Source organism: Palaemon carinicauda, unplaced genomic scaffold (genome assembly GCF_036898095.1).
Source record: "Palaemon carinicauda isolate YSFRI2023 unplaced genomic scaffold, ASM3689809v2 scaffold765, whole genome shotgun sequence".
NCBI classification, from domain to species: domain Eukaryota; kingdom Metazoa; phylum Arthropoda; class Malacostraca; order Decapoda; family Palaemonidae; genus Palaemon; species Palaemon carinicauda.
Genome location: NW_027172055.1, coordinates 26,601 through 40,000, shown reverse-complemented (window position 1 = coordinate 40,000; position 13,400 = coordinate 26,601). Strand labels below are relative to the sequence as shown.

At 39.7% G+C, this 13,400-nt stretch overlaps 1 protein-coding gene across 1 annotated transcript in view; it reads left to right on the top strand.

The window, feature by feature from the left end:
• LOC137637460 (uncharacterized) overlaps positions 1–13,075 on the top strand; it is a 16,615-nt gene extending 3,540 nt beyond the window's left edge. Inside the window, exons 2-3 of the mRNA XM_068369648.1 lie at positions 10,403–10,589; positions 12,553–13,075. Coding sequence (XP_068225749.1) covers positions 10,403–10,589; positions 12,553–13,075 — 710 coding nt within the window. The remainder of the gene's footprint in view (positions 1–10,402; positions 10,590–12,552) is intronic.
• The last annotated feature ends 325 nt before the right edge of the window (positions 13,076–13,400 follow it).

The following is a 13,400-nucleotide window of genomic DNA, read 5'->3' as shown; positions in this document are numbered from 1 at the left end:
CTGGGGGTTTGTAAGTGTGGCGGCACGGAGTAAATTTTCCCACGACGTGAGGTATGCGCAGGAGATCGTCGGAGGAGGTTGTAGAAGGAAAAAATTCGGCAAGGACGACCAACGGGTCGCCATACACCATTTCAGCTGCCGAGACGTCGAGGGCGTATTTAGGAGTTGTCCTTAGTCCCAGGAGGACCCAGGGAAGCTGAGTAAACCAGTTGCAATCCTTGTAGCGGGACATCAAAGCTGCTTTGAGGGTGCGATGAAAACGTTGGCAGCGGGGTTGTAGGCCGTTGTCTGATGTAGGGTGATGCCCAGGAGATTCGCTAATGACGTCCACAATTGAGAGGTGAAAGTGGTTCCCCTGTCAGAAGTAATATGCTCTGGGATACCGAATCTTGAAATCCATCCACAGAGTAAGGCAGATGTACATGAGGCGGACGTTGCAGTTTCCATGGGAATGGCTTCAGGCCAACGAGTGGAGCGGTCGAAGACGGTAAACAGGTAACGATGTCCTTGTGATGTGGGTAGGGGGCCTACAACGTCGACGTGAATGTGTGCGAAACGACGCTGAGGTTGAGGAAAGGTGCCCACTCCTGAATCCGTGTATCGATGTACTTTGGAAGTTTGGCAAGAAGTACAGGCGCGTATCCAATCCTTAACATCCTTAGAAATGCCGTGCCAAATGAACTTTGCCTTCAGCAGCTGTGCAGTAGAACGGCACGAGGGATGTGAAAGGCCGTGAATGAAATCAAACACCTGTCGGCGCATGGGAGCAGGAATCCAAGGTTGCGGTCTACCAGTACTGACTTCACAGAGGAGGGTGGTGTTGGAGTCTTCAAGGGGAAAGTCTTCCCAACGGAGGGACGTGCAGAATGTCCTACATGCTTGATACTCTGGATCCTATCATTGGGCTTCAGCCAGGGCGTTGTAATCCAATCCCAGTGTAACGGCAGCCAACGTGTTTCTTGACAGGGGATTGGCAACGGGATTCATTTTCCCAGGGACTTATTGGAGGGTGCAATTGTATTCAGCCACGGCGGAGAGATGTCGGCGTTGACGGGCGGACAAGGCGTCAGACTGTCGAGTGAAGGCCTGCACCAGAGGCATGTGGTCTGTGCGAATGACGAAGGGCGTACCTTCTAAGAAATGGCGAAAGTGACGGACAGCCAAGTGCACCGCCAGCAATTCTCGATCGAAGGTATAACAACCCGATTATGCCTTGGACAGTTTTCTGCTGAAGAAGGCCAATGGGCGGGGCGAGCCTTCGACCACCTGCTCGAGTACTGCACCAATAGCGACGTCGCTGGCATCAGTGGAGAGAAGGAGAGGGGCATGTGGGATAGGAAAAGTGAGAGCCGCGGCAGTTGATAGGGCCTTCTTTGCATTGCAGAAGGCAGCTTCTTGAAGGGGACCCCACTTCAGGTCCTTCGGCTGGCCCTTAAGGGAGGCGTAGAGGGGAGCAGGAGTGGCGGCAATGGCTGGCAGAAAACGGTGATAATAGTTGATCATGCCCAAGAATTCCTGCAGAGCTTTGACGGTCGAGGGCACTGGGAAGTTCTGAACGGCTGCTACCTTCTCAGGGAGGGGGTGGACACCTTCAGGAGTGATGCGGTGCCCTAAGAACGACACTTCGTTGGCACCAAAGGTACACTTGTCGTACCGGACTACAAGGCCGTTTTGTTGCAGGCGGTCGAGCACGATGCGCAGGTGACGGAGGTGTTCCTCTTTTGAGGAGGAGAACACAAGTATGTCGTCCACATAACATACACAGAAAGGGAGGTCCCCTAAGATGCCATCCATGAGACGTTGAATCGTTGCCCCAGCATTACGAAGGCCAAAACAGGAGTAATTGAAGGTGTATGTACCAAACGGAGCGGTGATGGCGGTCTTGGGGATGTCTTCTGGGTTCATAGGCACCTGATAATACCCCTTCAGGAGGTTGAGCGTAGAGAAAACCTTCGCTTTGTGCAGGTAGGAGGTCACGTCGGCAATGTTTGGGAGGGGGTAGTGATCCGGTTCTGTTTGCATGTTCAGGCGCCTGTAATCCCCGCACGGACAGAGGGAGCCGTCTTTCTTCAGAACGATGTGTAAGGGCGACGACCATGGGCTGGAGGCCTTTTGGCAAAGGCCCATTTTCTCCATTTCGGCGAACGTCTGTTTGGCGGCTGCCAATCGTTCCGGTGCCACACGTCTGATTTTTGCGAAGACTGGGGGTCCCGTCGTCTTGATGTGGGGATAAATACCGTGCTTGGCAGGAACCGTGGGCGTTTGGCGAAGTTCTGGATGGAAAACTTCCGGGTACGATGTGAGGAGGTGGGCGTAGGCATCCGTGGGTGCGCTGATGTGGAGAGCGAGGTTAGAGGGGGCGGTTTGAAGAGGTGTCGACAAGTACGAGTCTGCGTTGACCAATCGTCGGTGGGCGACATCGACCAGAAGGTGGAAATGAGAGAGGAAATCTGCACCGAGGACTGGCATTGTGACGTCAGCAACGAGAAACTTCCAATTGAATTTACCGTTTCCGAACGATAATGTGAGGTTCTCGTAACCGTAGGTGGGTATCGCAGATCCGTTGGCAGCTACTAAGCGGACGTCGGCAGATGTAGACTGACTACGTCGTGCCTTGAAGAGTTTCCTTGGCAAAAGAGAACGACAAGCACCCGTGTCTACCAAAAATCGCACGCCCGTTCCTGCATCCTGTAAAAAGAAAAGATTAGAAACATGGGAGGCCACCGCCACAAGCGATGGCCTACTTACACGTTTTTTGGCCACTGACAATCCTTGGCACATTTCTTCGCGGTTGCCCCGAATCCTTAGTGGTAGTATCAAAACTGCAGCGGATGGGAGGTAGTAAGTGGCTGTAGAAGTCGTTCGTTGGGGCGGGAGCGATTGGTGGGTGGTGGGCGGCTTTGTCGCGGCACCTCACGGGGTAGGCGTGTATGTCCTACGGCATTCATGTCAGCTTCGGTTGAAGTTGAATAGGCATCCTCGTCGTCAGGGGTGGAGGCGTTGATGGAGGTCTTGAAGTGGCTGTCCATAAGGGCGTCGGCTTTGGTCATCAAGTCCTTTATGAGTAAACTATCGACATCGGGTATGGCAGCGCGTACAGGTTCGGGTAAACGGCGTATCCAATGGGCACGAAGTAGGTTCACCTCACGAGGAGAGCCGTCTGCGGCAGGTTGAAGGCGAGCGATACTGGTCATTTCCCTGAGGGCAAGCAAAGCCCTTTGGTCCCCCAACGGTTGTTGCGAGAGCTGAAAAAGCTTTGCTATACGGGCGGCTGGCGACAGCGAGTACTGCTGCAGAAGGTATGTTTTAAGGGCGTCATACGCTATTGGGGTGTCTCCTTGTTCACAAAGCCAGTCGGATATTTCTGGGAAGGTGTCCTCGGGCATCGCCGCGAGAACATATTCCGCTTTAGTGGTTGAGGGAGTCACGCCCCTGATACGGAAGTGGACTTCAGCGCGTTGAAACCAATCAAACGCCTCTCCGGTGGCGAATGGTGAAAGTTTCAATGGGGCGGCCGCGGCGCCAACTGCTGTAGGGGCGAGGGAGGTGGGGGTGGAAGGCAGTGGGAACGAGTCGACTACCGGGGTCACCAATGTGACAGCGCCGAGTAAGGTTGTGAACTCAAAGGCAGGCTGGAAACGACTGATTTGTATTATTGTGGAACACTCTCTTTATGTACAAAACCTCAAGGCAACTGGACATAACAAGTTCACAAGGCAGACAATATTACAAAGGAAAAACCAGACATGAATTTTCATGTTCGTTTTAGTGCGAGGGAAGAGCGAAGATACAAGCATAATATATACAAAAGGAATTATGTACAATTGTGTGAAACACGGTTGGTACAGAGAGGTTTCTTTACATTTTATAGGGAATGTAAACGTACGAACATACATATAGAGGCTTACAGAACAATGACACTCCCATATCAGCTACCTGGGCTGAGGTCAGGTGTTTACTGAGCGGAGATCCAACCTCATTAGACACCTGCCAAAAAGGGTCATTTCTGGTGACGGGTAAATTCTTGTTTTTGACTTTCAGTACAGTTTATTTATATGAATAACGGTAGCCTTATCTATATAAATACATAAGCAAAACTATTTGTATTTGTAAAACACATCTATATATAAATATATAAAAAAGACATACATACGCATACAAAGACAGGCATTCATACATACGCATACACAGACAGGCATTCATACACAAACATGCATAATATATACATAGATATATACATAAGTGTACACATATTTTTATACATATACAGACGCATACATACATAAGAGTTCTTACAAAACATTCAATTATATTAATGGAATTATATATCTAATAAATTATCGTTTTATAATCAAGTTATAATTTTCTTATTTAGTAGGTAATATTTCCAAATGGTGTCAGATTCTCAAGAAATGCTATTGAGATAACAATCTGTTTGTCTGTCTCTGCGATTGACGTCCAGAATCATGGCTGGGTTGAATGGTCTTATTTATTTCAGATATATTTTCTTATAGATGGATATTAATTAATAGAAATATTCTTTAGTAATAAAAGAAAACAAAATTAGGATAAGGAAGAAAAAATAAATAAATACGAATATAATAGAAATTGAAATTTCCTTTATAATTAAAGAAAATTTCATAATTATCTCTCCGCAATGAATCAGAACTAGAAAACTGAGAGGTTAGAAAATGTCTGAAATTGAAGGTCAATGACAAAAATAGCAGCCCCAGACTTCATAAGTATTACGAATTGGAAAATGGACCGATTTGATGAGTATTGCGGATTGAAAATTGGATTCCTTTGAATCCAGTAGTACTTATGAAAAGATCTTTCTCAAGTAGTTTTATTTGTACTCAGTTATCGACTGAAAAGTTACACATCATTTAATCCTTTCTTTGCTATCATAGTTATTCTCATTTTTTTTTTAGTTAAAATACCTTAAAAAAAATAGCCTTATTCTTGGATCTTTGCCATATTTTTTTCCCCTCAATATCCAACACATTCCCCTGGACTATATTTTACAACCAGAATATTTTTTAAAAAATCATATCTTTGGTTTACGGATAAATATCAACGATTTGACCATTTGGTTTTCCATATTTAGAAATAACTCAGTAAAAGATTTATTTATTTAAAAAGATATGTTATTTGTTTTTACTATAAAATTATCTTCACAACTCTTAAATGTTATTACATTTCTCAGTATTTCTCTCCATTTTGCTTTCTCTCTATCCAAACAATCCATCAATACATTCCAGTACGAATTCCAAAGAGAATTTGAATATCTTCCCAATCTTTTACTTCACCTCTACGGTGTTACAATTTAACCGTACTTTTTCAAGGAGCTGTTGTTATGCAGTTGTTTTACTCTTAAAGAAATTGCTATTTAATTTTCAATTATTTTATTTTGTAATTTGCCCAAATGTACATAATTTGGATTTTCACTGTCATCCACTCCATCTAAACTGGACAGTGTTCCGTAATATATCTGTGCCTACGGGTAGAGAATTCTTTCCCTCTTCAAAATAGGGAACGACTTCTACTTTCAATTCGTTAACAATGTATTCATTGGCACGAGGTGAACGTGGGCAAGTAACCAATAAAAAACTCAAATTTTCTATTTGCCTGCAAAGAGAGAGAGAGAGAGAGAGAGAGAGAGAGAGAGAGAGAGAGAGAGAGAGAGAGAGAGAGAGAGAGAGAGAGAGTATTGGACAGGTAGAAGATAGTGGTAATATTCTACCTTAATATAATTTGATAAAAATATATCTAGGACGTAAGAGCTTTCAAGGTGAATTTCTTCTCCATTTCATAATCATCTCCTCCTACGCCTATTTACGCAAAGGGCCTCGGTTAGATTTTGCCAGTCATCTCTGTCTTGAGCCTTTAATTGAATAATTCTCCATTCATCCTCTCCCTCTTTGCGCATCATAGTCCTCACCCATTTAGGTCTGGGTCTTCCAACTATTCTAGTGCTTTGTGGACTCCAGCTGAACGTTTGGAGAACTAATGTATATATATATATATATATATATATATATATATATATATATATATATATATATATATATATATATATATATATATATATATAGGTATATACACACACTCACACACACACACACACACACACACATATATATATATATATATATATATATATATATATATATATATATATATATATATATATATATATTTATATATATATATATATATATATATATATATATATATATGCATATATATATGCATATATATATATATATATATATATATATATATATGCATATATATATATATATATATATATATATATATATATATATATATATGCATATATATATATATATATATATATATATATATATATATTTTTATATATATATATATATATATATATATATATATATATATATATATATATATATATATATATATATATATATGTATTGTGTATATAGGTATACACACACACACGGATATATATATATATATATATATATATATATATATATATATATATATATATATATATATATATATATATATATATATATATTTTTTATATATATATATATATATATATATATATATATATATATATATATATATATATATATATGTATTGTATATATAGGTATATACACACGTACATATATATATATATATATATATATATATATATATATATATATATATATATATATATATATATATATATATATATATATATATATATATATATAAATATATATATATATAAATATATATATATATATATATATATATATATATATATATATATATATATATATATATATATATATATATATATATATATATATATATATATATATATATGAATGCGTGTGCATGTGTGTGTGTACGTGTATGTGGTTGTATAAGAAATAGCTCAGATAATATGCCTTAAACCTATGTCGTGATACTCTCATTAGGAGTTGAACATAAGTAGGAATTATCAGCAAAACTATGTACATCCGCAATTTTTGGCAGATTTCCAAGTTTCATTTGTAGTTTAAACAACTGCTAATTGATTTAGGTAAAATATTTCACAACATATTAGATAGAGATCTCAGATAACTTTGCACGACAATAAAGAGACGTAATTGCATTTCTTTTTCTTTGATAAAATAATTAGGGCACATTACTGCTTATAGAATTTTAATTAATGTAGTACATTTTGATTAATATAATCGAATATTTTCATGCGACAGGTAATATTGCATATATTACTCTTTGAAGACGGGAATAGAAAGTGTAGGAACAGTTTCAAACCTCTCATTATTAACTGTTGATTGGTTCCAAACATTCATTTTTCAGTTACAATATATATGAACTAAAGAAAAAAAACCGTTAAAATTGCCTAACAACAAACTTCCTGAACGAACGTATTAGTAAAAGTAGAACAAATATGACTTTCTTTTATATATTCTTAAACCACAAAACATTCTTAGTTGGTCATATATTTATATTTCTAGCTATGGAAATTATGGATTAGACCATAATAACTACAAAATTGATATCAAAGAGAAGTTATATCAATCTAAGTCTTACATGTAAAATAAGAATTAATATCCGGGGAAAAATACAACATTCTCAAAAAAAAAAAAAAAATAACTAACATTTTTAGCGTTATAACATCAAGAATGCTTCATATGAAGTGAAAAAGCATAGGCCTATATTTTATTGGCTTTATTTTCTCCTACTACCTTATTGTAATAGTAAAATGTCTAAAATGGAAATGATCTGACTATCAACATTGTCAGTTTTGATTTTTCAGAGAAAACCTTATTCAAACATAAAGTATCACGCATATAATTTTGCTTTTTACCTACATAGGTGGTAAATTACTAATTTCTACCAAAAAAAATAAATTTAATATTTAAAATATATGTTCATATTCCCAAAAGTGAAGTTTGTTAGTAGTTCATTATGATATATTATTATAAAACAGAGAATATGACATTGAAAATTAGTTAGACTACTTTGTTGAGGTTTTAACTTAGCTAATAATAATAATAATAATAATAATAATAATAATAATAATAATAATAATAATAATAATAATAATAATAATTATATTAATAATAATAATAATAATAATAATAATAATAATAATAATAATAATAATAATAATAATAATAATAATAATAATAATAAAAATAACAATAATTATTATTCATTTTCGTCGTACATTTCTCAAAATAATAGCAGCAAAACTTAAAAATAACCAATGTGTTTCTGCTTTTCTATGTCAATTTTCTAATTTCTACGTGAAACCTTTGTGTATAACACTCAGAAGTTAAGATTCCAGGCGATATTCTTGAAAGGCGAAAAAAACACTTTCGAATGTAAATAGGAGTATTTTAGGAAAGAAATAGATATGAGAAACTTTTCTTTTAAGATGAATCTGGAAATTACGGCCGATGAAAAATATGAAATAAAAAGATATATTAACTTTGATTAGTATAAGGTAAAGAGGTCAACGGGAAATATTTATGACAGTAAAGTCAATTGTAGAAGGCATCGTTTGAGAAAGAAATACAAGAGTCGGAATCTTTTCCTCTGAGGATCATAGGAAGAAATCCTTCGTCTTGATTGGTGGATTTTTTGCTGATATTTCCTATAAAGAAAGGCTGAAACCGTCAAAACACATTTAAAAAATGATTTTTTCTACTGTTATTTTTCTCTTTTTCTTTTCTTTTGGCATAGTTTTCTTTCTAAATGAATCTAGGTTAAAAACGTAAAATGTTGTAAAGTATTCTTGAGAGAGAGAGAGAGAGAGAGAGAGAGAGAGAGAGAGAGAGAGAGAGAGAGAGAGAGAGAGAGAGAAAATGGCAAACAAAATACATTATCAATAGAAATTATATAATTAAACAAAACGCATTTCACTAAAGAAATATTTACCAGTATCAGGCATCTTCGTAATAAGAGTCTTTTTTTACTTTTTTTTTTTTTTTTTGCTAGTAATTTGTAACTATGCAGATCGCGATAAACGCACGGTCAAAAGAATATGATTTAAAAGCAGATATCATTCTAAGGCACATTCTCTAATATACATCACTGGTCCCGGCATATATCGCAATAAAAAGTTAAAACTCATCCATTAGCATATTGAATACAGGGTACATTATATAATCTATTTCAAATAAGGGGAAAAATGTTAGGAATAGAAAACATTTTTCCCTACTAATTTAGTCTTTGAGCAACTCTCTCTCTCTCTCTCTCTCTCTCTCTCTCTCTCTCTCTCTCTCTCTCTCTCTCTCTCTCTCTCTCTCTCTCTCTGTTTGTGCGTGTGTGTGTATGTGTGTTAATATATGGATAGAATTTCAAAACTTGTATGTCGTAAAACGCTTAATGAATTTCGTAGATTTATAGGCTAACTTTTTTTTTTCTTTTCAACTTGTGGAAAATAACTGCTAACAATTTTTTTTTTATTTCTTTCGGTAATTGACATGTATCCATTTTTTCTCTCACCCTGGTAGCTAGTTAGCGCATCTAATTGGGGTTTAATGTGATTTAAGTCAAATCCCCGAGCGTGTATCTTTGACGTCATTGCCACTGGCTTCTCTTCTTGGAAATATACTGTTATGAACATGAATTAGAAAATTGTTGTGAAGTCGATTAAAACAGCAACAACCAAAGTAATAAATCAGTATTTTCAATAGCGTAAATGAAATCAAGTTTCATAATAAGACCTGCATGATAGTGGGGTAAAGGGGAAAAACGTAATATTTACACTCAGCAATGAGAGGGAAACAAACTAGATGACCATATATCATGTAAACCGAGTAGGGATTTGCAATTGAGATGAAAAGGATGCTATAAATATGCAAATTTAATACAAGAGTCTTCGCTATTCTGAAAAGATTGACATATGATAGAGGAATTGGATATCACATGTTATGGTAAACAAAAAATATTGTAATATCCTAAATGCAGAAATCCAGCCCTTGTTGCGTTAAAAGAGCATTTGCTATGCAGTCTAAATGATTTAACTTGTCTCGGTGTATAATATGATACAAATGTAAATATAAATAGTTATGTACCAACTATGTGTCACACGATTGTACCTAGTAACGACATTTCATTTTGTGTATATATTATACTTGTATCTTCTCTCTCCCTTCGCACTAAAAAGAACCTTAAATAACATGTATGTTTTTCTCACCGTTAAATGTTAACCGATGCGGTGTCGGTTGAACAGGAATTTCCCTGTTGAATTGAACCTGAAATAATGTGTCTGTTTTTCTCACCGTTAACTGTTAACCGGTGCGGTGTCGGTTGAACAGGACATTTCCTGTTGCATTGAGTTATTATATATAAAGGAGAGTGTTCTGTAATAAAGTTACTCAGTTGCTTTCATCCTGTCTTTAAGTCACAACCTTCTCTCGGCTTGTCACATTGGTGACACCGGACGTCGACTCGCCTTGCCCCTCCGTTGTTGGTACTATGGTGGACTTTACGGAAGTTGGCGCTGCAGCTGCCCCATTGAAACTTTTGTCATTCACCAGCGGAGAGGCGTTTGCTTGGTTTCAGTGCGCAGAAGTCCAGTTCCGCATCAAGTGCGTGACTTGCTCAGCCACCAAAGCATTTTCAGCTCCTCACATCAAACCCGGAAGTTTTCCGTCCAGAACTTTGCCAAACGCCCACAGCTCCTGACAAGCATGGTGTATATCACCATATTAAGACAACGGGACCCCCCTACTTCGCAAAATTCAGACGTCTGGCACCGGAACAATTGGCAGCCGCCAAACAGACGTTCGCCTAAATGGAGGAAATGGGCCTTTGCCAAAAGGCCTCCAGCCCATGGTCGTCACCCTTACACATCGTTCTGAAGAAAGACGGCTCCCTCCGTGAGTGCGGTGATTACAGGCCCCTAAACCTGCAAACAGAACCGGATCACTACTCCCTTCAAAACATCACCGACGTGACCTCCTACCTGCAAAAATCTAAGGTTTTTTCTACGCTCAACCTCCTGAAGGGGTATTATCAGGTGGCTATGAACCCAGAAGACATCCCCAAGACCGCCATCATCACTCCGTTTGGGACATACAACTTCAATTACTCCTGTTTTCGGCCTTGATAATGCTGGGGCCATGTCTCAACGTCTCATGGATGGCATCTTAGGGGACCTGCCCTTCTGTGTATGTTATGTGGACGACATACTTGTGTTCTTCTCCTCAAAAGAGAAACACCTCCGTCACCTGCGCAACGTGCTCGACCGCCTGCAACAAAACAGCCTTGTAATCCGTTATGACAAGTGTACCTTTGGCGCCAGCAAAGTGTCATTCTTAGGGCACCGCTTCACTCTTGAAGGAGTCCATTCCCTCCCCCAAAAGGTAGCAGCCGTTCAGGACTTTCCTATGCCCTCGACCGTCAAAGTTCTGCAGGAGTTCTTGAGCATGATCAACTATTATCACCGTTTTCTGCCAGCCATTGCCGCCACTCTTGCTCTCCTCTACACTTCCCTCAATGGCAAGCCAAAGGACCTGAAGTGTGGTCTCCTTCAAGAAGCGGCCTTCTGCAATACAAAGAAGGCACTATCAACTGCCGCGGCTCTCACATTTCCTATCCCACATGCCCCTCTTCTTCTCTCCGCCGATGCCAGCGACGTCCCTATTGCTTCAGTACTCGAGCAGGTGGTCAATGGCTCGAGCGCCCATTGGCCTTCTTCAGCAGAAAACTGTCCAAGGAAGAATCGGGTTATTCTACCTTCGATCGCGAATTGCTGGCGTTGCACTTGGCTGTCCGTTACTTTCGCCATTTCTTAGAAGGTACGCCTTTCGTCATTTGCACAGACCACATGACTCTGGTTCACGCATTCACTCGACAGTCTGACGCCTGGTCCGCCCGTCAACACCAACATCTCCCTGCCGTGGCTGAATACAATTGCACCCATCAATATATCCCTATGAAAATGAATCCCGTTGCCGATGCCCTGTCAAGAAACACATTGGCTGCCGTTCAACTGGGATTGGATTACAGCATCAAGGCTGAAGCCCAATTACAGGATCAAGAGTATCAAGCATGTAGAACATCCTGCACGTCCCTCCGTTGGGAAGACTTCCCCCTCGAAGACTCTACACCACACTCCTCTGTGATTTCAGTACTGGTAGACCGCGACCTTGGATTCCTGCTCCCATGCGCCGGCAGGTGTTTGATTTCTTTCATGGCCTTTCACATCCCCCTGAAGATGAATTTCATATGGCACGGCATGTGTAAGGATGCTAAGGATTGGGTCCGCGCCTCTACTTCTTGCCAAACTTCCAAAGTATATCGACACACAGATTCAGGAGTGGGATCTTTTTCTCAACCTCAGCGTCATTTCGCGCACATTCGTGTCGACGTTGTAGGCCCCCTACCCACATCACAAGGATATCGTTACCTGTTTACAGTCATCGACCGCTCCACTCGTTGGCCCTAAGCCATTCCCATGAAAACTGCAACGTCCACCTCATGTACATCTGCCTTACTCTCAGGATGGATTGCAAGATTTGGTATGCCTGAGCATATTACTTCTGATAGGAGTACCACTTTCACCCCTCAATTGTGGACATCATTAGCGAATCTCCCGGGCATCACCCTACATCAGAAAGCTGCGTACAGCCCCTCTGCCAATGGAATGGTTGAACGTTTTCATCGCACCCTCAAAACAGCTTTGATGTCCCGCTGCAAGGACTCCAACTGGTTTATCATGCTTCCCTGGGTCCTTCAGGAACTAAGGACCGCTCCTAAAGCCACCCTCGATGTCTCGGCAGCTGAAATGTTGTATGGCGACCCATTGGTCATCCCTGGAGAATTTTTTCGTTCAACAACCTCCTCCGACGATCTCCAGTGCATACGTCACGTCGTGGGAAAATTTACTCCATGCTGCCAGACTTACAAGCCCCCAGCGAAGCATCACATACCAAGAGACTTGCACTCTGCAACACACGTCTTCTTGCACATTGAAACTAGCAAGCCACCGCTAACAACCTCTTGCTCGGGCCCTTACCTTGTTATCCAATGCAGTCCAAAAGCATTCCTACTAAACATTCGTGGCAAATAAGACTGGGTCTCCATTGATCGTCTGAAACCTGCATATCTCCGGCCAGATGATCCGCCTACAGTTCGCCTCTCTGGATCAGGGTGCCCTTTTTAACATGTACAGTATGTCATTTTTAGGGGGGGAACCATGTACCAACCGTGTGTCACACGATTTTACATAGTAACGTCATCTCATTTTGTGTATATATTATGCTTGTATCTTCGCTCTCCCTTCGCACTAAAAAGAACCTGAAATAACATGTATGTTTTTCTCACCGTTAACTGTTAACTGATGCAGTGTTGGTTAAAAAGGAAATTTCTTGTTTCATTGAACCGGAAATAATGTG